The 26,241-nt window shown below is 42.5% G+C and overlaps 1 protein-coding gene across 3 annotated transcripts in view; it reads left to right on the top strand.

Moving 5' to 3' along the window:
- NOL4 (nucleolar protein 4) overlaps window positions 1-26,241 on the top strand; it is a 284,810-nt gene that overhangs the window by 59,569 nt on the left and 199,000 nt on the right. For all 3 annotated transcript variants that reach the window (XM_050941990.1, XM_050941989.1, XM_050941991.1), the window contains exons 3-5: window positions 6,898-7,009; window positions 7,523-7,635; window positions 12,911-13,043. In XM_050941990.1, the coding sequence (XP_050797947.1) occupies window positions 6,898-7,009; window positions 7,523-7,635; window positions 12,911-13,043 (358 nt within the window). The remainder of the gene's footprint in view (window positions 1-6,897; window positions 7,010-7,522; window positions 7,636-12,910; window positions 13,044-26,241) is intronic.

Genomic DNA, 26,241 nt, shown 5'->3' with positions numbered 1-26,241 from the left:
CAACATAAAACTGGAGTAAGGCAGGGCCTCAGCTTGCATCTTTCAAAAAAATTAACATCTTTATTTTGCATTTTTGTATCTAAATTTGCAAGGGATAGCTCAGTGGTTTGAGCATTGCCTATTAAACCTAGGGTTGTGAGTTCAATCTTCAAGGGGGTCATTTAGGGAACTGGGGTAAAAAAAAAAAACTGTCTGGGGATTTGTCCTGCATTGAACAGGAGGTTGGACTAGATGCTCTCCTGAGGTCCTGTCCAACCCTGAGATTCTATGATTATCCAGGAACCTAGTTGTTGTCTCTCAGGATAAAACACAAAAAATAAACAATGAGCTTTTACAGAGGCACGTTACCTGATTTGCACTGTCCAGCTGCATCCAGAATATGACTTTAAGTATGGGAGCTTCTTCTAGCCTCTCAGGTCTTTGTTCTGTTTCATGTTACAATATTTAATTACCTTCGGATCTCTTGTGAAAATGCTCATAAGGAGATAAGAAATTTTGAAGCAGCAAGAAAAGGTAATCTGGCCCAATATGTCTGTCCTTAAATTCATTGCACTCCTCTTTCTCTTCTGGTTTTGTTTTGTTTTATTTTGCTGTGGATTGACTACAAGCAGAGGAGAAAATGGCCAACTCCTTGCACAAAGTAATTTCTCTACAAATAATGCTCATGGTGTTTAGCACTTATAACTATAGGGATATTAAGGCTTCTTGGACCCAGGCCCACTGGTCTGTGGGGTTCAGAAAAGCACACACATTCATTTTGTTGTTAGCAGCATTAACTTTCCTCTCATTGGCATCTATCTCGGTAAAGCAGGGGCTACTGTGTAGTGGTAATGGGGGAGTCAGTGTCAGCATAGCTCTTGAGTGAGTCATGCTGCCAATGGAAGAAGAGGACAGAAAACAGCATGGAAAAACATGGATTCCACAGGGAGGATTTAGTATGTGTGATTTCCAGTCCTGTAATCCTTGAGGACCCTCTTCACTGTTGCAGAGCTACATCTCCAGGTCTCCTACATCTTCTGCATGGCAGCATCTCCTTTTCCCCTGAACAGAGAATGCATTGGGAACTCTTCAAGTTCATATCCACTGCAGTAGTGGAAAGAGAATCCCTGGCTAGGCCCTGCACTGATGCCTGGGCACAGAGGGCATGTCAGAGGTGTGGCTAGAGCAAAAGGGTGTGGCAGGAGTGTGACAGCAATCCAGTAATCCTCAACTGTTGGACCTGGTCTCTGTGGGCCATTGCAAACAGGAATAATTCAGCCTGATTTAAGTTGTACCAAAATGGCCTCTGATAGGCCACAAGATCAGGGGCACCTTTAGTTTCTCTCAGGTCCACTTCTGAGTACAGCTGGGCCAGGCTCAGGGATCAAGCCTTAAATTTTAGAGCACTCTTTCTTCCCCTTGAGCTCTCCTACAGAAGATGTTAACTGCCCTATGGCTTTGTTTATGATTGATTTTTGTATAATTTATGCAGATAATCACATACAGTAAGTGCCCCACTTTGGTAAATTATATGTTGGGTCATGTTCCCTTACCTGTATGATTCATTTACCCTATAATTGTTAGTGTAAATCCTCACATCATCCATAGGACAGTGAGTAGGTCCCTAACTAGATATGTGTCAGAATGTGTTACTGAGCACGAAATAGGGACCTTCCTGGTGCATGATCACCAGTGCAAAAGCTAAAAGAGGATAAAGAAAAAGTCAGAGGCATAATTGAAATAATGCCAATCCATGAAACAAAAGCATGGGCCATTTTTTGTCATCCTGGGTTCAAGTTCTGCTCTCACACCACTGTAAATTCAAAATATCTGCATATTGAAGTCAGTGGGCTTACTCTGGATCTACACTGATGTAAACAAGAGCAGAATTTGGTGTGTAAATTAGACTAGTCTTCTTGAAGCAGGTCCGAAGCACATGATTACTAATTTATCTCCTATGTAAATGCCAGAGTATTCATCAACACAGAAGAATTCTGTGTTCACAGAAACATACCATTCATTCATTTTGAAAAAACAAACAAACTCTATGAGCTAAGAATTCTGTAGACTTTTATAAGTCTCAGAGCGAATGTTTATTTAACACACGCTACAATTGAATCCCGTTCTAGAAAAAAAACAATTATGTTCTAACTTCAGTTTTTTCTCTTCACTAGCTCTGATGACTACACCATCCCCTTTGAATGCCTCTTCCGCATTCTGCCTTTGCTCACTTAAGGAAAAAGATGTAATTAATTTAAAAAAAATCAAATGGCCAGGAAATTAATTTTTTAAAATTATACTTAAAACATCATATCCCTTCCAACCTGTACCTCCTCCATGTAAGACAGAGGTCTATGACAAGTATCTCAGATAACTGACATGTTAAAAGAGGTTACGATAGGCCTAGATGTCTAAACAGCAGGTTTGAGATGAGGCTTACAATGTCTAAGCAGCAGGACCAATGTGGATAGAAAACAGTTAACAATTTTGCAGCACCTGGAGTGAGCATAGTATAACAGGAAGATGAGATGGGAGGGGGATAGGTTTGTGGTGTGTATATGAAGTATAAGATATCAGCTGCTAATGTTGCTGCCATGTCAAGGGAAACAATTTGATGGAAAGTCTCTGATCATGGAGGTGAATGTGAGTGGTTAGCTGAGCCAGAGTTTAACAATTCACCCAGGTGGTTCAACAATAGGGCTTTCCAGTTTGAGTTTTTGCATCCAAAGTTTATGTAGCTTATCACCTCTTTCCTCTTCTCTCCCACCCTCTAAAGCAAAAGATTTGAACAGTGACAGATATATGAAAAATCAGATCACACAAACACCTTGTCCATTGCCCTCTAAACATTATAACTATCGCTCCCAGGGGAAGTGCCACTCTTTGACAGGGTGCAGCATGTGTTCCCATATTCTCACCTGTTAGGCCAGCTTCACTAGCCAGCACAGAGACAGAGCAGGACCAGGGGCCAGCACTTTCCCTCCAACAGCGTCACTTGCCTAGAGCAGACCTTGTTCTCAGGGAAGCATAAAGACTGCAATTGTGCCCAGACCTAGCACAGGCCTCCAAGTGTGAGAAGGGTTCCTTGTGCCCTCTCCATCCCTTCACACAGCCACATACAGGCTGAGCACAATCAAGCCTTATGTATTTTTAATTGGCATATTTGTTCTGGCTGTCTATATACTGCAGTTTTGGAATCTCCTGGCATTTTGTCAACTAATTGCTATTCTCCATCTCTATCCCATTCAGGATGTTGGTTCTATTACTTGAAGGAGGGAATGGAGATTGCATAGCATAAGATCCCTGCTTTGGACACAATGCTGTTTGGTCTTTATCTAAACTGTATACAATGGACCCCAATTCACTATAAAACCATGTAATAATAATAATGAAATAAGTCTGTTTTCATTTGTTAGCCTGATGTCAGGGAGGAAGACGGCACCCCTTGACTTCCACCACTGACTCTGTTATTTACACTCCTGTCATCAAGAAATCTGGTTCAACTACCTGATTTGATGGCCCTGGGCTTGGGGCTATATACCACCTTCCAGTTTTTTCCCTCTGGTTCCTTTCTGATCTTTTTTTTTAAAGAAAAGATATGAAACTATATGCTTTCCTGACACTCCATCTCTTCCATACTATACACACGTATTCTGTTGTTAATGTCTTAAGGGTTATTAAGTTCACTTGCAAAATCTCACTTCTGTTCCTCACATTTGCCACATGTGCCCTAAGACCTACCTCTTAGTTTTGTGCTTGTTAGTTTTACAAACAATTGTGTAGCTAAAAAAGGCTACATAATAAATAACACATAATGCACTAAAATAATCTAAACATTGAAAGCAGAACACAGAGGCAATTATCTCCACATATTAAAATTACAATGGAACAGAGAAGGCTTAAAGGCCTCAATAAGTGCCAGGAGGAAATACTGACTAGTCAATAGCCAGCAGGCCTGTTAAGAAGGTTTGCCCTTCCCCCCCCCGACCCCGTTGGCGGCCCTGCCGGTATGGACCCCACTGGCAGGGCCCCTGACGGGGGGGCAAAAGGGGGCAGGGACATTAAAGGGCTGCAGTGCTTTAATGTGGGCTGGGCATGGGCCGGTGCAAGTTCTTACCGGTACGGAGTACTGGCCTACTTTCATCCCTGGTATAGCCTGATACTTAGCTTATGGCCACAGCAACACCATGCTTGGCCCTGCAGAGGGGTGCTGTGAGGCAGCCCCACCTGCCACAGTACTATAGTTATGCTTGTACTTATGGAATTGTCTAATGATCTGTGTTAGTCTTCCCCTACTCTTCCATGCTTGTGTGAGAAAAGCTTATGTTGGGCATGCTAGGAAGTTACAAGTCCTTCTCTCTTACAGCCCTTAATATAGTCTTTACTCTAAAGAGCAATGCCACTGACACCCATGGGAATACTCACATGAGCAAGTGTTGCAGAACTGGGCCATTACTGGCTTCTTTTCGTAGAACTGGAAGGACACAAAGAACATTTTCTTATAAAATAAGATCATTGACCAACTCTTGCTGTCCTCACTGACATGAAAAGCACTAATTAACTCAACAGGACTCCTTCTGTGAGAAAGGCAAGCACCATTTGTCCCCACAATTTTTATTTTTCTGGTGATGGAAGCAAAATGCATCACTTTCCCATTTGCTACCCCTAGGAGAGTAATTTGCTGCACACACACAAGCAGTACTGTGGCAAACTACTGGGAAGCACAATTTATCATTTAAAAATAAATGCATAAAAATACGTGGGTCAGATCCTGAGCTGGTGGAAATTGGCATAGCTCCAATGACTTGACGCTCATTAAACTTAACCTACACCAGCTGAATATTTAGCCCATAAAATTTAAGTAATCTGAGCCAATTCACTAGGTAAAAGAAAGGGGACGTTGGCCAAGGTTAACATTATATAAGGATGGGTATCCCTGAATACATATAGTGGGAAGCTGGAGACAGAAGGAGCTGCCATGTGAACAAATTCAGTTGTGGGAGTTGATGTTCCCTTGTAGTCAGGGGACCACTCCCATCAAATCGGGGGCTTAACTCAGTTGTTCCCGACAGAGGATTTCAATCCTATTTAAGTGGAATCAGAATTCGACAGAAATAATTGATTAGAATGCATGGAGCATTCCTATCAAATCCAGGCTACTAATGAATCCATGGATAAGGTCCATTAATTTCAGTGCAGCCAAACTTCAAATGTGTTAAAATGTTATGAAAGAGCGTTGGCTGCATATGTGCACTTACTAATTTCTAAATGTTAATTTCTAGCTGATTTTAAGTTATTCTTTTTTAGATGCTGTAAAAACTCAGTCCAACTCATATTTTCACGCTTTAAAAAAATCAGCTGTTTTTGTTATGTAGAAGTGGGCAAAATTGATCTGAAATACAATTTTTTTTATTTGCAGAATTTGTAATTTAAAAAGTGCCTTAATTTAATGTTTTCAGACAAACTTCTTTTGGGGCTAAGACAATATGTGCCAAATTTCAGCTCAGAAAGACATTTTCTCATGTTATAACACTCCTGAAACAGAGGTTTATAAAGGAAACAATCAAACAGCCTTAACATTAGTAGCATAGACATAATGGTATAATTCACATTCTTAATAATTTTTAATGCATAGTTTGCTGCTTATTTCATCCCTTCAAATCAAATTGATGGGTGAGTTTAAGGGCCCAGCAGAATATAAATTACACCAATTTAAACTCACACCAACTTAGTGACATTTTCACTTCTAAATCTGCTCCACTGAAGTGTTTAAGGGAGTGTAATTTACAGCACTGGGTAGCCAGGAGACAGATTGCAAAAGAAGGGGATAAGATGGTTAAAATAGGCCAGCTCACCTTCTTCCTGCTCCCTTACGCTTAGTTAGACCTACTTTCACATATTTAACTGCACTTACCCCCATTTACTGAAATGTAACTTACACCACTTTACACATACCTCCTCTGAATTTAGCCTTCTATCTTTTCACCCTGGTCCCCTATGTCGACTTGCATCAGCATTGCTACCCTTCAGTAGCTAAGTGGGATCCTGCTGCAGGCTTCCCAGCAGCAGAGTACAAGTGGGTGTCAATCTACTCCTCTTTTAATTTCTGCTGCTGAATCTGACTCTCTCTTCAGGAGCAATCTGCTTTGCAAAGCAGTCAATTGGCAAACTGAGGCCTAGAAATTCATTGTGGCACTAGTTGCGTTTGTTGATCTGCAGAAGACCAGAAGCGCATACCCTCAGATGTCAGACTTTATGGTTGTGTGTGAACATAAAATATGAAAATCTGGTCATTTTGGACTGGCCAAAATGTATTACTTCAAGGTGCGCCAAAGGCACCACAGACTGCTAAATTCTAGGGTGATTACCAGAAAGGCTTTATTTAAATCAGAGTATTAATCATTAACTCTGTGAAGATTTTCAACAAATGATGTAATGAAGACAAGACTAGAACAGTGAGGAAGGAGACTATCAACATTCCTAATCTCTTGAATCCGGTACCTATTTGTTGACATATTGTTAACATTAAAATAAATAAAACTTAGAAACTAAGGAAGTTTTTGTGGTACATGCTGTAACAAAAATAGCTGGGAGCTTTTCAGTGGGTTTAAAATAAACCCCTCACTTGGGTGCCTGTTATATATGAATATTTTTGCTGAAAAGAAATTGCAAAAAATATAAATAAGAAAACAGAGCACCTTTTAAAATGAATTCATTTTTTCAGAATTGACTATTATTAGCCATTAAATAAGTAGGTAGATGTTTCTGGAAAAGCTGAATAGTATGTAGTGCATGCTTTCATTGTGCTTCCTGGCAGTATGGAATAATATGCCTCATATGGAAATATAATGATTTGTTCTGTTAAATCATGTTCAGTCAGCTTATATAATAACACCTATATTTTGTTATTCATTTCAGATTTCAGAGACCTATGCCTTCCTGCCTAGAGAAGCGGTGACACGATTTCTAATGAGCTGCTCAGAGTGCCAGAAAAGAATGCATTTAAACCCAGATGGAGCGGATCATAAAGGTAGTTTTAGTGTCAAATGGTGGGATGTAAAGTAATTTTATTCCTAATAACCATTTGTATTTTCCTAGTTTAAGTGAAGGTTCATAAAAATTTGGTAGACTGGAACAGTTCAACAAGTCAGATCATCTCATTTAGTTAAGTTATAAAGTAGTGAATCTTCTGCATTCACATAAGGGATGGAGTGTAATGCCACGCTCATCCTCAATAGAAAGATGATTTTACCTGGAGGAAATCATTTATTTTAGTTTGGAAATGCTTATACATCCATTTAAAAGTAGGGGATAGATGAGGTGCATGCACTGTAGTCATTGAGGATAGAAGAGCTCATAATTTTTCCTGGGTTTGTGCTTGATTCATATATTTTTTTCATGGAAACTTCTATCTGTACAGCCAAAGAGCAATTGAAAATGCCAAAGTTGGAGCCAAATGACAGAAACTGTCTGACATTTGACTGCAGATTAGACAGAGGTGCCCTCCAATATATCATGCATAATAAACATATTTATGTTACAGATAATGGAAAACCTCCAACTTTGGTGACCAGTATGATTGATTACAATATGCCAATTACTATGGCCTACATGAAACACATGAAACTGCAGCTACTAAATTCACAACAAGATGAGGTAAAAATTCAAATATTCAAAGTTCGTTCACTGTTGCTGTTATGGGTCAGATACTCACGGTCTCCTTACACCCAATGGCTTTGGTGAAGCACTCTACGCCGCTGTACAAGAGATATTAGTTCAAGTGTTAGACAATGCCTTTTACGTGACTGGGCCAGTGGGGGCTGCGAAGGGTCTGGAGGCAGTATATCCAGTCCTGGATTAGTCCTGTGCTCAGCAGTGACCTCCACTTTCAGAGGGGACATTATTATTAGAGGTCCTGAAGTGAATGCTATCCAGTTCTCAAGGTCAGTAGTCAAGATACAACACAGTGTGGGAATGCAAATGGAAGCAATAACAGGATTGGTTTGGATCACTAGGACTAAGGACCTCACTGGGATGCATATAGGGAATTAATCCATGCTTCCTAGCAGCTCCATCCCTAATTCAGCAAACACTTAAGTTTGTGCTTAGAGTTAAGCATATGCCTAAGTGCTTTGCTGAATTGGAGTTTCTATCAGAATGAATAAAAAGGGAATCAGGCTAAGAACTGGGCTTTGTCAAAGGGAATTGGGACTAAACCACTTTTTTGATTATTGGGACTAAACCACTTATTTGCTTCATGAATTGGATGGGAGCTTGCAAATTATTTGTAATAAACTCACTTTGACAGAAATGTATTCATTTACCATGCAAGCTGCCAAATAGTTAGGAACCCAGTTCTATGCCAGCCAAAGAACAGTCTTACATGCTGTGTCCTTCTGCCTGCCTGCAAGAAATAATCTGAATTTGATTTTTATTTTAAAGAAAAACCTTTAAAAACAACCGTAACAGCTGGATTATGGCAAAGACCCTGATTGACTCTTGAATTCTGTAAAGCCAGCGAGATTCTCTTTCATAATAAGTAGCTATGGACTATTGTTGGGAATTCATGAACTGTTCAAATCCCCACAAAAACTGGATTGTCAGTACTTCTCTAAAAATAGCAGGGATTTCTTTTCTTTACTGGGTTTTTTTTGCAATTCCCTATGAGAACGCCACACAACTACTGCCTGATCTCCTCTTCCCTACAGCCAGGCTCCCCTGAGTTGGCTACTTCTGGTTGGGAAGCCAATTCCAGAACCACCAACAGCAGGAGATTGGAGGCTTTATCCTTGCCGTGCTGCTTAAAGCTACTTTCTTCTTTCACTTTTCCCTTCCTCCCATTGAGAATCACTCTTGTCATACAGGGCACAGCTGGGGCAGCTCTATGTATTTTACCACCCCAAGCACGGCAGTCAGGCTGCTTTCAGTGATGCGCCTGCGGGAGGTCTGCTGGTCCCACGCCTTCGGAGTACCCGCTGCTGAATTGCCATTGAAGCCACGGGACAGGCATACCTCCTGCAAGCGTGCCGCCAAAGGCAGCCTGACTGCCACCCTCACGGCAACCAGCAGCACACCCCCCGCGGCTTCCCGCTCCAGGCACACCCTTGGTGCGCTGGTGCCTGGAGCCACCCCTGGGCACAGCACTAATGCTAGAGTAGGGCCATCTACTACAGGTACTCCTCCCCTGCCACAGCTCGAGAATTTCAGTATTGTCCTTTCTGGCCTAATGACAGGAATCAGGCCCCCTGCAGTGTACCAGTTTTCCATCCAGGTCAGCCAGCAGGAGTGATATAATGGTAGTAGGAAGCACTCGCTTCTTCCTCCACTCCCTCTGTAGCTGACAGCATGGCGTCGATCATGCAAACCCAGTCTTGCTGTGTATGAAATCTTTGCCACATTGTAGCAAGGAATAGTGTTGCAATTTTTAATGTATTTCATTTGCACAATGAGCATTCGCTAATAAGCAGCAGCATTGCAAGTGATGTTCTCATTTTTAAACTTGTCTCACAACTGATACATACCTTCAGTGCCTAGATATTATATTCTGGCACCAAGAACAAAATGGCAATGAAAACGTAACAGTATGAAGTAGGAGCGTTTCTGCAACACATCTTCAAACTATTGTGTGCAATATGGTGCACTTTAAAAATCCATCCTTTGATTTATACTAAGATTCTGTTTCCAAGGTTTCACTCATCATCTTTGTATCATTGTGGGAGGAGAGGATCTGAGGTGACAACCAATGTATATACTACAGCTAGCCAGCATAGTAATCCAGTCCCTCATAAATAGTAGTCTGTCATCCACACACATTGGGCTAAACAGTAGTTTTTAGATACAGCCCTAAGGGTGTAAGGATAAGGGTGGTGTGCAGAACCACCCTGGCCCACCAGGAGCTCACGGCAGCACTGGGGAATTTACCTCTGTGCTGCAGCTGACAACAGCCCCTCGCTGCCTCTCCATGCACCCCCCCCCCCCACAGAAGATAGGGTAGAGCAGGATTGCACATCATTTACAGAGCCAATGGAGCCCCAAGGGTATTCTGGAGTGGGCCAGGAGCAGAAGAGGAGGCGTGGCCAGCATTCCCCTATGCCTTGTTATTCTCCAGCTGGGCAGGTTGATAGGGGGCATGGGCAGCCAGGATTGCCCTAGCCTGCTCTAGGAGCCAAACCAGCCCTCAGCAGCCCCAGAATTAGCAAGGTGTGAGCTACCTCCCCTTGGGTCCCTGCACTAGCCCTAGAATCTATCCCATTGTGCCTGAGGGCTGGGGAAATGTAGATGCTGATACAACCTTTGAAAGAGTGCTGTGTGCATTTCCCCTGTACAAAATGGTGTGTTGCCTGCACAAAATTCTCTGTTACACACAAGGCACCCACCTTTACCCAGTTCCTAGGGCACAAGGTGTAACCCACTTGATTTAGGCACCCCCCATTCTTTCCCAGTCCCTAGGGTTCTGGGCGAAAGGAACCAACCCTTACCCAGTTCCTAGGGCTCAGGGAGTACTCTGGTTAATTTAAATATCTACCCTTACCCAGTTCCTAGGACTCAGGTCATAATCTTTTGAGGGTTTACGGGGTCTTTTACCAGTGAAAAAGCCTTACGCAGTAATATCCTTAACTTCTATTTATTAACAGTTACCAAAACAGAATACCCTCGCTATGCATACAATGCTCACCACTCCCAATAAGGCACATGAACTTTTCTTGATGGACAGTCAGGATCATGGCATCTGTGGACTCCAGCTTGTGCACATTGTGACTGGCAAGGTGTTGAGGTCTGGCAGCTCTGATCTTGGGGCTGTGTCCTGGAGTTGTTTCTAAAGAACTTTCTTTTGGACCAGTTTATATAGTGAAACTTGAGTCTTGCTCAGCTGTACCTTAACCAATCATTTTACTAAAATATCACTAAACTCTTTTCTAACCAATCCTAACATACTGTAAAACAATTCTTTAACCAATCATACCCCACCAACTTAATTGATTTACACCTTGCAAAATTAGTTATGTAACAGACAATCAAAGAACCAGAGACTATACAGATAAACAATAGAGAAGTGGGGACCATAAAAGCAAAATAAAAAGTAGGGATTTCACAACTACAACTGTTGATAAGTGATTTCTTGCCAGACAGAATGTTATCAAAGTTTTCTTTAACCATCTCAAGAGCTGTTTCTTTATCTGGTGATGGTGGGTACTGTTAGTACAGGAGCACCTTCTTAACATCCCAATGTTACATTGTTTTAATGTAATTAAATGGAACGTGAGGATGTGACTTTCTGCTTCTTGGCTTATGTTTGCTGCTCTTCTAATATGACTGCACAAAAAGGCCTCAGATCTTGTAATATGGCTACAGGAAAAGGCCCCATCCTTGCAGGTGCAGAGGGAGACTGGGTCTTGCTCTTGCATCTCTCCTTCCTATCAGGAGGCTACTGTTGCTGTGGGCACGCTAGCCTCCATCAGCTCTTACATTTTAGCTAGTCTGTCTGATGGCTTTGTTGTGGTACCCATCACCTTAGTATTGGAGCAACTCGCACATTAATGAGATTGCCTCGCCCTGGTGCCCTTGGTGGAGGTTCTGGCTCTTCCCCCTGTTCAAGTTGTAGAAAGCTTTGCTTGGGGTGGAGTGTTTTGTTTATTGTAATCCAAGGACTGGGTCTGTCATTAACACCTGTGTCGAGGTACAGGGAGGAGTTTTCCAGCACCCTCTCCTCACTCTGACACCTGCCCGGGGTTAGGAACAGTCTAGCCCTTTACCTGTCCAATTTAGCAGTTAGTGACACTGGCTCTAGGGAAACATTCTCCCCCGCAACTAAAGAAATATCAATATTGTCCAGAAAATCATTGAGACAAAAGAGAAAGGAGTTCATTTGGGGACCAGGTGAAAAGAAAATAATAATGATATTAATCTTCATACAGACCAGTTCATTAACATCTAATTCTAGCATTAGCTGAACTTTTCTAAATCATTCATGGTTACTAACAAAAAATTAAAATGCAGTCCATTGCCTGCTACTTAAAATTCAGTCTTTAGAAAAGAGCAAATGAATATGCCTCATTCTTCATAAAGCATTTAAAACTCTTCCTCAGTGGATACTGTTTCATCTTTGGGTTTTCTCTAAAACTCTCTTGTTGCTAACAGACAAGCTTTTGGAAATGTTGTTATACTCTTAAAAGTGACTGCAGAAATGTCATGGGGGCTTTCCATGTTTGTCTCTCATTGACTTCCAGCTCAAACTCCAAACCCTGCAATCACTTATGAACATGCTTAACTTTAAGCACAGGTGTTGAGCTATTGACCTGAGTGGGACTATTAACGTGAGCTCATGCATTATCATCAATAATAAAGATTCTGTAATCAGAATTAGTAGTTAAAAATTATATTGAAGATGTGTGAGCCAGAAAAAAATCCATCTCACTCTCCCACAATTATATTAGCTAGTTTTGCCTTTGATTTCATTGTGAGCAAGACTGGGCCAGGGAGGAGTAAGAAGATGCCAATTTTGACTTCATTGAGTCCAGAATTTCACTATAAAGTCGCATATTGTCAATGGCACCACTCATTCAGGTAAGGTGAGCAATTCAAGCACAAAAAATGGAGAACTGTCTTGTTCCACTCAGATTTAATAGCCAAAAGCTGTCTTGAGTTTTCAGACTACTAACACTTTGCTTGTACAAAATAGTCTAGAGAACACTTACTAATATTTGTATTATCATAATTAATTAAACCTGAACAGCACTTGTCAAATAAATGATCATAGTACATTTTGTGATGCATTATCCTCGATCTTATGTTTGTTTCCTTACTCACTAATTCACCCAGGGTCCCTTAGTCATTAGTATGAATTAGCAAATATGTGTAGCATGAACATCTTATCTGAAAGTTATCTTGACTTTTCCTAATGCAAGTGAAACATGAAATTTGAAATTTGCAGGATGAAAGTTCCATAGAAAGTGATGAGTTTGATATGAGTGACTCCACCAGGATGTCAGCTGTGAACTCTGATCTCAGTTCTAATCTTGAAGAAAGAATGCAAAGTCCTCAGAATCTGCAGAGCCAGCAAGATGGTAAGTCTTTTAATAAATAATAAAATAATAATAATAATAATATTAATATAAAAATAGTATGGTTCTCCCTCTTTTATGCATTACCTTCATTCAGCACCTGCGATGTCCTTTACTTGAGAATCTATTTTAATAGGCAACTTGAGACATAGGTTCACTTTGTCTCAACGCATGGATGATAGGTTTGGGTGTTTTTTGCCAGCTACAAGTAGGCACTTTTACACCATGGCATGCTGGGTTTTTTATATTATTAAATATATAGTGTGTACACACATGGTATAAGAGGAAGTAAAATCCCTGCAACCCGTCACCTCTGCGTGGCTGTCTAGACATTGGGTCCAGGAATGGAGAGACAAGAGGTACTGCATGGCTGCCTACTCTTCCCTCACCTGGAATCTTAGTTCTAAGCACCAGTCTACCACCCTCCAGCAGCAAGGGAGAAGGAGAGAGGGAACTGTGGCTGCCTGCACTACACATGCTTCCCTGGGCTGTTTCTGGGCTGCAGTGGACTGAGCTGTGTGCTTGGACACAATCTAGCCCATAGTTCGGGTAGATACTCTCTTTATATCCAATCACAGGTTATACTTATTTCTATGGAGCCTGCTTTTGTGCTTTCCCCCCCAAGACCACCACAAAATTCACTATGAAAATGTAGTTCATTCTTTGTTATATAAAAAACCTAAACAAATGGGAGAACTAAAGAATTAGTGTAAGCCAGACAAAGAGTATACACTGGAACAATATGTCTTTAGCTTTGTAGATATATATATATGAGATTCACTTGATGAAATGATTCAGATTTCAGGACTGTTGCTTAAAGCAGTGATGTCAAACATGACCTGTGGGCCGGATCTAGCCCACTTGGTGCATTTATTTGACCCAACAGAAGTCATGATCCAGAAACTAAGCTTTTGGTAAAAATAAAAAGTACATTTCTAGCCTGTGTGAAGACAATATTCCACACAAGAAGAGAGTATAAATCAATAAGCAACATCTTTCTGGGTCTGCAAACAGCTTCAGACAATGGCTCAGAGTATGAACTCCCTCGTTCCTTAGTTATCTTATTGGAGTGTTGTCTCCAAAGCCCAGTGAAGACACATGAGTGTCAATATTAACCATTTAATCACTGATAGTTTTAGTGGATGGAATGGGGGTAGGGCTGGAAATGAAAAACAACGGGTTGAGAATTGGGAGTTGCTGCAGGGAAAGAAATGCAGAAGGAAGAATGGAGGAGACACACAGACAGGGAAGGAGAGAAACAAAGAAAGAAGAATGGTGAAGAAAGAGAAACAAAGGATAGAACTAGTGGTGATGTAAAAGTGAATCTTTAGTCATTTAAATTTAGAAGCCAGAATTCTACCCTGGATCTCTGCACAAACCAGTCATTGACTTCAGTGGAAGTTCTGCTTTCGATTGTGGGTGGGGGTATGGGTTATAAATTTATACCTTGGACTACTGATCATAGTAAAAAATTAGCTCAGGCTGTGAGGGAGTGGAAGACTATTTTGTGCCACCACAGTCTCCTCTTTGGAAAGACTTTCTAGCATTGGTAACACTTTGCAAACTTTGCATAGGTTAATCAAGCTCTGGGTCTAGTGTGTGTGTACATGTGTGTAATCTGCTCTATTGATATTTATAGATATCACCGCCATTGTGGAATCTGAGTCTCTTGGGAGACAAGTCCTGATTCACCACTGTGTTACTCCACTTATATTCTGGTGTAATTCAGCTGAAATCATGGTGTTACATCAGTATACACTGGAGTGATGCAGTGGTGAAGCAGGCCCTGTCACTAAATTTGAAGCATAGAATGAAAGACAATTGCCCTGCAAGTCCTACCAGTTTAGTGTATTAGATCAGTGATACTCACCCTGAGGCTCAGGGGCTGTAAATGGCTTTTTAATGAGTCTCCTGAGGCTCTTTGCAGCACATGATATTAAAACAGTGTGATATATAGTTATTAACCAAATCAGGATGCTTTTATTATTGGCCAATTTTAGTTGATAAAATAATATTTGGTTAGACTATCCAAGAATATATATATAAATAATGAAGTCACTCTACTCTGGCTCTTTTGGATAATGTTGATTGCTAACTGGGCTCCTGAACCACTGAGGTCTGAGTGTCACAGTATTAGACCATGATTCCACAATTGTAAATATAGTTGCACCTATTCATTAACACAATATTCAGTTAGGGGCCCAATGCTGTGAGCTGCAGAAAGCATGCTGGAAGAATTGTGACTTAAGGATGTTCATGGGCTTCTAGTGCATTCTCTGCACCTTCCATGATCAAGCTGTTTGAATTTAAACACTGCAGGGATGAATATAAGATGCATATAAAGGGTAAAAATCATGCTATTTTGCTGGACCCAAGCAAGGCCCTCGACATGTCTGGAAGCTTCCTGGTAGCTATGCACAGAGCCAGGAAGAGCATAGGCAGATCAGCCACATGCTGTGGCCTCTGGAAAGCACACAGGAGTCTGTGCAAGTTCATAGTGCTGAGTGAGGATTGCACAAGGGGTCACCAGGACCGGCACTAGGGGTTTTAGCCCCCTAGGCGCATGGCAATTTTGCCACCCCGCACACTGGTCCCGCAGCTCCGGTGGAGCTGCCGCAGTCGTGGCTGCGGACTGTCGGCTGCTCCACGGCTCTGGTGGAGCTGCTGCAGTCGTGCCTGCGGTAGGTCCACCGGAGCTGCGCGAGCAGCTGACCGTCCACAGGCACGACTGCGGCAGCTCCACCAGAGCCGCGGACCAGGGGACCCTCTGCAGGCACAACTGCCGTAGGTCCACCGGAGCCACCTGCCGCCCCCTCCGGCAAAATGCCGCCCACCAATAATCCTGGCACCCTAGGCGATTGCCTAGGCCGCCTAAATGGAAGCGCCGGCCCTGGGGGTCACAATTCATACATGCAAATCCTCCCATAAGGTCAGCAGCAATTATTTCTCCAATAGTCACCCCCTGATTGCCTTCCAGCCCTGTGCCTTGCCTAGGGACTGAGGATAAATTCCATTCCCCAGCCTGCATGCCCTTCTCCGCACAAAGCCCTTTTCCTCAAGCTTTATGGAGGGGAGGTGGAGGAGAGATGAATTTTACCTCTAGCACCTGATCCACAATGATATCATTAAGGGCAGTTCTCACTGCAAAACAGACTTCATACGTTTTTAAACAATAGGGACTTGATTAACACTTACTGATGAATGGGATAAAATAGCACCCCAAGCGCCTGTACCTGCAACCATTGGGGAGGAGCTGAGAGAGAGCTGCCTCAACTCTAGTTTGCAAGCAAATCCTTCCACAGCTGCCCTGGCCATATCCTCTTCTGGGGGAGCTCCACTTGGCTGGTTTCTCAGTGGAGTAGAGTGTATCTAAGCCCTCGTCCAGACTAACCCGCGGCATCGGCGGGTTAAAATCGATTGCTCGGGGATCGATATATCGCGTCTAGTCTGGACGCGGTGTATCGATCCCCGAGCGCGCTTACATCGATTCCGGAACTCCATCAATCCGAACGGAGTTCCGGAATCGACACGGAGAGCCGCGGACATCGATGCAGCGCCGTCCAGACTGGTGAGTACCTCGATTTTAGAAATTCGACTTCAGCTACGTTATTCACGTAGCTGAAGTTGCGTATCTAAAATCGATTTTAATTTCTAGTCTGGACGTGGCCTAAGGCAGTCACAGCAGCTGGTTAGTAAACAGGATTACAAGCTACTTAACTGCTGCACCTACCTTCTGTAAGTCTAGTTCTATGTCTCTCTGGTCTCTTCCAAGCTTCCTATGCTCTTGTTCTAAGCTGATTCTTTGTGAGAGACTCTATTTATCACTTACCTGCAGGCAGAGCTCCAGCCAAACAGCTGAGCTTTGTTTGTCTGACCCCTGATGCTGCTCTGGGGACTCTGATATTATCAGACCAGACCCATCAGCCCTTGCCTCAGATCATAGATAGAAAGCAGGGTATGTAAACATCTTTAGTCTGCCTAAAAGACAAGTCTGTGTGGTTTTAACTGAGGGTTACTAGATTTTAAAGCTCTTCAAAGCTTTTAAAGTGGGTTTTGTTGTGAAAGCTGTCCTTTGAACGCCTCTTTTAAGAGGATAACTAGAGCTGCATGAAGATACTAAGTTCTTCTGTTAGCAGGAGTTAGAACAGGGGTCGGCAGCCTTTCAGCAGTGGTGTGCTGAGTCTTCATTTATTCACTCAAATTTAAGGTTTCATGTGCCAGTAATACATTTTAATGTTTTTAGAAGGTCTCTTTCTGTAAGTCTATAATATATAACTAAACTATTGTTGTATGTAAAGTGAATAAAGTAATTTTAAATGAAGCTTCTTAAACATTTAAAAAAATTAATATGCAGAGCCCCCCGGACCAGTGACCAAGACCCAGGCAGTTTGAGTGCCACTGAAAATCAGCTTGCGTGCCGCCTTTGGCAGGAGTGCCATAGGTTGCCTACCCCTGAGTTAGAACCTTGTGCAAAACTGCTGAGTAAATTCTGCAGACTCATTGTAGCAACTCACCTCTCCCAGAATAAGAGAAGGGAGGGGAGAAGCTTTTGCAAGGAAAGCAGGGACTCATTTGGCTAGGTCCCTAGAAACTGGAGTGATTTTAAATTTTTGCTACTATTTCCTGAGTTACCAATAAAGGCAATCATCAGGAGGGGAATAAAACTGACCACTTTGTTTTAACTGGAATAAGATGGAAGCTATAGCTACTCACAGTACTGTTTCCTATACTAAAACATACCAAAGTGAGTTAAGACTTTGTGCTTTGTCTGCACACAATTTTTAAGCTAATCCTATTTTTTAACTTTCCCCTACAGACATTTTCATTATTATATGAAACCTGTAGAGCTGTTTACAGTTAAAATTAACAATGTCATGATTAAACTTTAAACTTTAGCCAGAAACTCTGTTGATACAAATATAAGGGTCTAATACTTGATTTAAAAAAAAAATTGTATTAGAGCATTTGTAGTGTATAGGAATGGGGTAGTATTTCTTTAAATAGCTTGAGAGTTCTCTGGTGGTGCTCACTGAGTTCTTTGTAGCAGTAAGTTGCTAGGTTTCACACATTGTGTATATTTACTAAATATGGCTATTTGTATCCCACCATTCTCCTGTGGTTCCTTCATATTGTTTGTTGTTTAAAGAGCAAAAGACACAACAGTATTCCCCTGTTTGTTTCAAAAGTTGTGACATTAACTCCTGTGAAACACAGTGTTGGCTAATTCAGTTAAACTAGGTATCATTAGAAGTGTTGTCTAACAGTCTGTTATACATACAGTTTTCTTTGTTTATACTCCAAAATTAGTTCAAGCCAACTTTATAATCCATCTTCCTATGCAATAACAGGTGAGCTACAGTAATTCCTTGAGCTCTTTACTTTGTCCTGATGAAGCCTGGAAGACCTTTGATTTTAAAAATCAGCTCAAAAATTCTCTTTTCCTCAGAGTAACATTAAGCAAAGCATGATAGGTGCAAACACCAGGCAGAAGATGAGTCTAGAACAAATGGATGAATGGGCACACTGTACTACAGGATGTTTTTTCATCAAAGTTGCATACATTTCAGGCCTGACCCTGACATTGCTGTGCACTGGGAGTTATGAAGTCACGGAGGTCAAAAGCAAATTCTCAGCACTAGGCCTATAATGAGCTTTTTGTTGTAAGTGAACCAGATACAGATCTCCCAGTGAGTTCAACATACAGTGCAGGTCAAGGATCAGGCCCAGGATTATATTAGTCATTAGCTGACAACATAGCTTTATTTTTTGTTCAGACACAAAGTTTTTACAGAACTGTTCATGATGAACAAGGTGCGAGGGGGCTGAACACCACTAGTCAGGTGGGACAGCCTCTCAGATCCAGTGGACTTAAGGGAAGTGCTCAAAACCTTAAAGGACTGGGCTCAAATATTTTGCAGTATTTTCTTGATGTCTGAATCTGAGTTTAGATTTCCAAGAAAAACCCAACACTATTGAAATGGCATTTTTAATGTGTAAGGGATACCGAGAGTTTAGTAAGTCAAAGTTATAGCACACTAAAAAGAAAGTAGCCTGTCAGTGTATTCCTTATTTTCTTGTCAGTTGTACTACATTTGCTATGCATAAAACCTTCATTTATGTATCTTCCAAAATCCTATTTTTAGGTATGTTTTTGGATTTACTACTACTTGATTAGTTTTATTTTGTAATCTGCATACTACAGTGAGTACAGCTGCAATACTGTGAATGTCATTTATGTCTAGTATAGCAGATATATTAAACATACAGTTTTAAACAGATGTTTTGAGCAAATTAGTCACACTTCTGTTTAGCATGGGGAGTCTTGACTGAATAAGGACTGCAGGATGTGGTCCTACAGATGTAGAAAGAACAGAGATACACTACATCATTCTCAAATTTCATGGAGACTATTGCAATTTGTACATTAACTAGGGGATTGACTCCTGTGATGTACTGAGTCCTTGAATCTCATTGAAGTCAATGGAGAATAGAAGTACTCAAGCAGATTCTCATTTTTACATGGCAAAGAATTCTAGTATGACAAGATGCTAGAATTTCTAGGTGATGTCTAATCCAAGATGTTCATGCATTTCATGGCAGTGCCAAGAAAAGTTAATAACATAAGAATATCAATAAGAAGACCTTGTGAATTGAGTTTAATGATCTTAGTCCAGTTCCTATTAGACATCTGGCCACATCACAAAAAGCCACCATCAAAAGTGGCATTAAATGGCATCTTTGGTAAGCTCAGCTGCAGGAGTAAGGACTGAATAGGTCTAGAAATCCCAAGGACCCTTGCCTGAAAGATTATCTCAAAGATGAGGGCTGAGGCAAACAGGCAGGGCATCATAGAATATCAGGGTTGGAAGGGACCTCAGGAGTGTAGATTGCCACGTACTTTTAGGGACGAAAGAAAAATGCAGAGCTGTTATTTACCAGGCTGCACGTGGCAATAGACTGTATAGGTAAGGGATGCAAGGAGGGTCTGGGTCACGATGCAAACTGCAGGCACGCACACAACTAAAATTAATTAATTAAAAGTTTTATTGGGGATAGTTACAAGGGGTAGGGGAGCAGCGTATGATTAGCTAATAGAGTTAATGGAACTTAAAACATACAATGGCTAAAGTATTTACTATTAAACAATATTTATAAACAAAGATGCAGTAAACAATATTTATAAACACGGATGCAGCATTTAGTAACAACCAATACTTACAAATACAAACCAACTAATAACGACCGGCAAATGTAGAAACTCTGCTTAAAACACGTGAGCTGAGAGAGGCTTCGAGGTGATCAGGCTCGGTTACGGGTGTGCACAAGGTACACAGGATTCGTTTTTCTTTCTCCTCTTCTGCCTGCACATGGCAGACCAGCCTAAAATACCCACTATGACATCATAGAAGTGTCATAGGGGACGGGGCCCCAAAACTGTGTATGTTCGTTTCTGATTGGTACAAGCAAAGTTTACACCAAGTAGGGGAGCAGGTGCCAGAAAGTCTGGCTTTGCCCCCAAAAGGTGAGGAAATGCATATAGTTCAGAATGCCTTTAACACTGACTGACAAAGGAAGAGGCCAGGGCAATACCGGTATGGGTAAGTCTTTTAGGATGCAGACAGGAACTTATCTTAACATGCCCCCGTGCCCTGGCCGAAATAGTTTGGCTGAAAACCTAAACTTCCGAGTCCGACTCCTCATTCCCACCTACGAGGGGATGCGCTTCGGGGGTGGAAGCGATGTAGGCCGAGGCAACAAACTTGTGAATGCAGGCTTTAATGAAGGCACATCTGAGACAGAGAAGAGCGAGCCCAACCAGAAGGGACACAAACAGGGATTGGAAACAGGATTTGTAGGGCGCAAGGCCAAACCAATCGAGCCATGACCAAAACTGGAAGGACTCTCGTGACTCTTTGACAGTAGAGCTCAACGTTTGCAGGTCTTTAACAATTGAGGACAAATTAGGAGAAATAGAAGGCAAAGAAACACAACATTTATCAGCAAACTCGCGATATACTTCAGCAAATTTAGTACAAAATGAGGGAGATTGTAACAAATATTGAATCATTAATCTATTTTGAATACTATACTGAACTAGGGAATTTAACTGTTGATTCACTAAGGAGAGGCCTTTGGCCGTAGTATTAGCAAGCATTTCAATAGCAAGGGATTGAAACAGCACTTGATCACGTAACATCATATAACTGACAGGGTTAAAACTAACAACAGAGGAGGCGAGGGAGGAAGCTGCTGTTTGCAAACGAGTCCAAAACGAGCGGGTACTACGACAGTGTCGGTGGCTAAATGGCAAGGTATAAATACCTCCCCCCTGTAGATACAGGGTGCCAATGGTGCATATACCCCGGGGGTTGGGAGGAAGCACAGCAAATGCGATATTACCGCAAATCCAAAAATGACCGGGTCTTAAGGAAGAAATTGTGGTATGGCTCCACCTATTATTGTCCATGGAGAAAAAGCTGGATGCACGATTGATACATGCAGCCTCAGCATGATGCATATGCTGGGCATGGAACAGATACGTATGTGTTATGGAGGTATAAAAGGTTCCAAAAAGAATGTTATAATTAAGGCGATAAGAACAATTAAGGGGAGCGGGGTAAGTATAAGTAAGAGTGGGTTTAGTTAGGGAGGTATTAGCATAAGAGAAACTCCACATAGAACAATTAGAATAAGTACCCACCCAAGTAGGGGCTGGGGTTAAATTATTACCAACAAAAACCCAACAATGAGATGCTGGAACTCTAATACTGTCAATTAAAGGAAAGCTATGATCACTTCGACCTAAAGCATTAAGAACTGGAAACACATAAGAATTAAATTGTGAAGAACAATTATTCCAAACACTAGAAGCAGCCCATTGCACATAGGGGGAAGAACAATTTACATTAGACAAATTAAATGAAGAAAAATTATAAACTATTGGTACAGATTGAAAGGGTAATGGATATTTAGGTGAGAACTGAGTAGAGCAAGCAAGTCAATCTTCTGGATTCAGCGCTGACAGGGACTGGTTTCCGCTGACCTCCTGCACCCAGTAGGCGGCGAACCATGTTTGTAGTCCACCTTCTCCTAAGGGTTCCGTGGGCAAAGATGTTGTGAGGAAGGGCAGTATAACCTGTAAAACAGAATAATAGGAGCCCTGCTCAGGGGCATTAGTTTGTTTATTAAGAACTACATTTGCTGAGCCAGTTATGATGAACTAGCTTGTTACCGGGGGTACTTGTAGCCACTAAGTAGGTGTTAGGGTACTTGCCGGCCCGGAGAATGGTGGTTTTTATAGGTTTTCGATGGCCAGAGGCTTGGGGTTCTGTAAGCCAAACCAGTTGGCCGGTGTTAAACATGGGGGACCAATGCGGCTTAGGTGTAGGTGAAATGTGAGGCCAGCGAGAGTAACTTTTGTTGAGTGCGATAAGTACCTGGGGTAAAAATGAGCTCCAGTTTTTAAAATCAGGGTTGGGGTTTGCTGTTTGCAACATAGTTTTAAGGACTGCGATTTTTCGCTCTACCACACCATTGCTTTGAGGATGATATTTAGTATGGATGTGAAGGGAAGCCCCCCATCTGAAAATGAGCTGTTCAATGCTTTTGCTGGTAAAGGGTGGTCCACCATCTGCTTGGACTTCAGTGGGAGTGCCCCAGGCAGCTGCTGTTTGCTTAAGAGCCACAGCGACAGAAGCAGCATTGGTTTTATTAAGAGGAACACAAAAGGTTTGTCGAGACCCCAGATCGACAGTAACTAAGACTTTTGGAAAACGACGAGCACCTGGCAAGGGTCCTATTAAGTCAACTTGCCACGTACTACCTGGGGCAAAGTGTTCTGCAGTGTATGCAGAGCGCTCATATCGGGGACGATTCATAGTTTTTACCTGCACACACTGCAAGCAGGACTGAACAATGAGCTCGCACTGACTGCGGCTAACGTCAGGCTTTTGGTTAGAAAAGCTAGATAACAGGCCGTACAATTTTGTGGGTGGTAAGTGTCCCCATTCTTTGTGGAGCCAGCGCAACAGCGGGTCTGCCTGTACGGCGGGATTTGCCATACGAACTTGGGAGAGCTCTCTCATTCTTTGATCAAGACTGGAATGCAGGGGGTTAGAGTCTGGTCGATGGGAGGGACAGTGTGTAACGAACCAAGGGTGAGAGAATTTACGAATTAGGGCAAAAATTTGGTCCCACAATTTAACAAAAGCTGAGGGAGAGGCTTGCTCAATTAAAATGTCTAAACAAAATTGAGAATCGATACCTAAAACAACTTGCTTGTTGGCAGAATGGGCATTAGCAACATGTTGGGCAGCTAAAAGAACGCCCTGCACCTCGCATTCTTGTGCGGAGCAGGAGGGGGGCAGCAACTGCACATTAAAGTGATTACATATGGAACAAAGAACTCCTGCCCTAGGGGATGGTGAGGTGCCCCCGTCAGACACAACCCAGGGATCATATTTTACTTCAATGCATAACGATTGGTGAAGGGGGGGGGGGGGGCTAAGATGTTATCGCTGGGAGTTAGGGTCCATGTCTGCCAAGCTACCTCAACCTGGAAACATAGAAGCTGCCAGGTGCGAGTAGTGCCATGAAACTCGGGTGGAGGGGTACTTGTAAACCATGGGATTAAATGAACACATGGTCCAGACAGGGTACCTGGGATAGGGAGTTGGGACCAGTGACGCGCACTGGATGCAGCCAGTAGCATTTTTCCCACTAGACCATAGTTGTACTGGGGTCCAGACAGGCGATGGGCCCAATTGTAAATAGCATTACCATGTTGCAGTACAGTGAACCCTACATGGTGTTTTGTAATAAACAAATTGATGTTGAGGGGTTCTTGGGAATTAAAACGGGCGAGGTGGGGGTTAGAGGCAAACCAGCCAGCTAGTTTCTCTAAGCTTTGTTGTGCTGATGCGTTCCATACTTCTCGGGAGCGTTTAGAAGAGAGAGAGCTTTGTAGGATTTCTAGGTTAAAAATTAGCTGTGCCGGGATATATTGGCGGTGATAATTAAGGAGACCTAATAGCTTCTGAAGCTCTCGTTTATTTTGTGGAGGGGCTTCTGTCCAAGGGTCTAATACACTGGCTGGGGCTTGAGTGTGAGTGGTAGGAGTGAATTGGAGTCCCAAGAATGAGAATTGCTGGCTGGCCTGCAGGTGGCTCTTTGTTTTGTTAATTTGCCACCCATCTGCTTTTAATGCATCAATTATCATTTGGGTGGTACTTTGAACTGCTTGTGGATTGGGCCCACAAATGACAATGTCATCTACATAGGTTAGCACATACACATCCTGTAGGGGTTTTACCTTTTGTAATGTGATATTGAGATGGGACGATGCAAGTGCAGGAGAATTACAGAACCCCTGTGGGCAAACTTTCCATTTATATTGGACGCCCTTAAAAGCAAAGTTTAAGATTCCTTGTGTGTCCTGGAGTGGGATTTGGTAAAACATATCTTTTAAATCAAGAGTACATGCCCACTGATTACTTGCATCGCTTAGTTGCCGCTGTATTTCGGGAATGGTGGCAGAGCTGGAAAATGTGATAGGCTTTACACGGCTGTTAGCTTGTCTGTAATCAATGACAAGGTGATATTTAGAGGGATTGCCGGGCTTGGGAATACCCCAACCCGCGGACAGAAAGGTGGATGCAGTGACCCTTTCTATTTTTTTTTCTTCTAGAAGCTGAGTGAGCAAAGCTTCAATAAGGGGAAGCCCTTCGGATTTTGTGGGAATAGGGGAAAATTTCCATGGCTGGGAGTTAACTACTTCGGGGGTATAGGGGGAATGATCGCCTATGGTTATAGGGAGGGCTTGCAGAATTTGATCATGCAGTTTAAATTTTTTAATATCTGAGACACCTAGCAGATTTTTTTGATCCCAACAAGGCTTTTATTTTTCGTAGGTATTTTCCGTGGGCAATTTTAACCCAAACCACGGGTTTTTCTTGTACTGCATTGAGACCTTGAACAAACATAAAGGAGCTAGTAGGACAGTAGGGAACGTTGGGCTCAATAACGCTAATTTGAGCTCCAGTGTCTAATAAAAAGGAAGTGGCGGTGTCACTTTTAACTAACAGGGTGGCGTATGGGCGTTCATCGGTGGGATCTTTAATTTGGGCCGGGCAGCATCCGGCCCCTATTCGTTTTTTGTCCTAACATAGTCCTCCCAATTTTTCCAGCCTAGCTGTTCGGCTACATTTTGCTGCTCTTGGTTTGACATTTTACGCAGGGCTTCTTTGGGGATCCCTTTGTTAAGAAGGAAGCCAAATAGTGCCCGTTCAGCTTTAGTTCGCTCAGGATATTTTTGGGGATTAAACTGACTTTTTGGAGGGTTTTTTGGTGGTGAATCAACTGGGAGAACAACAGGCGGGGGTGGCAGTAACAACTTAATTTTACTAACCACTTCAAATAACGTTAAGATGGGTCTGCGAACGGCCGCATGCAAGTGCAGCATGGCACCGGTGTCAGCTCCAGGGGCAGCTTCTAATGCCAAATTAACCGCCTCTGCTGAGACAGGAATTTGGGTGGGATCAGTAACGTGTATAAAGGGTGTGGCCACCAATTGCTGTTGAATAGTTAAATTAAGTGGATTTTGTATTGGATCCCACAGGGCTATGGAAGCTCCTGCAATTGCCCATATTAGATCGTGTGGAGTAACTAAAGTTCCCGGAGGGATATATAATCCTTTAAAACTGCCTTTCATTGCTAAAATGGCAGCTGCCGGGGTGGTAAGTGGCCAAATGCGATTATTTAATAAAGGGTGACCTGGGAAGCCTCGTGCCCAATTGGCCGTTTTGGCTAAGGTGCCGGCCTCCTCGCGGTCCACCAATTCTGCTCCGTGTTCTAAGGCTAGCTGCCCGACCCAAACCATGGGTGCCTCGTCGGCTTTTCGTTGCGTTTCCTTTAAAAACTCTTTAAGTTCGGCCTTAGTACGTGTTCGCAGTTCAGTAACCTGCGTGGTGTTGCCTGTTTGTGCGTCTATTTTAGTTTTAGTTATTGCAATAGGCAAAGCTTCTGCTACGGTTTCAGATTCTGCAAATTCTGGGGCTGTTGGCAGGGCTGGATACAGAGGAGTTTTAGGAGCTTCATATGGGGGGTGGCAAAATTTTCCGAGAGGGACTGGGGGGGGTAGTGATGGGCTCTACCTTTTCTGTCTTCTTCTCATTATTACCTTTAGGAGAGCCTGGGGCTGCCT

This window comes from Gopherus flavomarginatus, chromosome 2 (assembly GCF_025201925.1).
Source record: "Gopherus flavomarginatus isolate rGopFla2 chromosome 2, rGopFla2.mat.asm, whole genome shotgun sequence".
Classification (NCBI taxonomy): Eukaryota; Metazoa; Chordata; order Testudines; family Testudinidae; genus Gopherus; species Gopherus flavomarginatus.
This window is presented reverse-complemented; position numbering and strand designations above follow the sequence as displayed.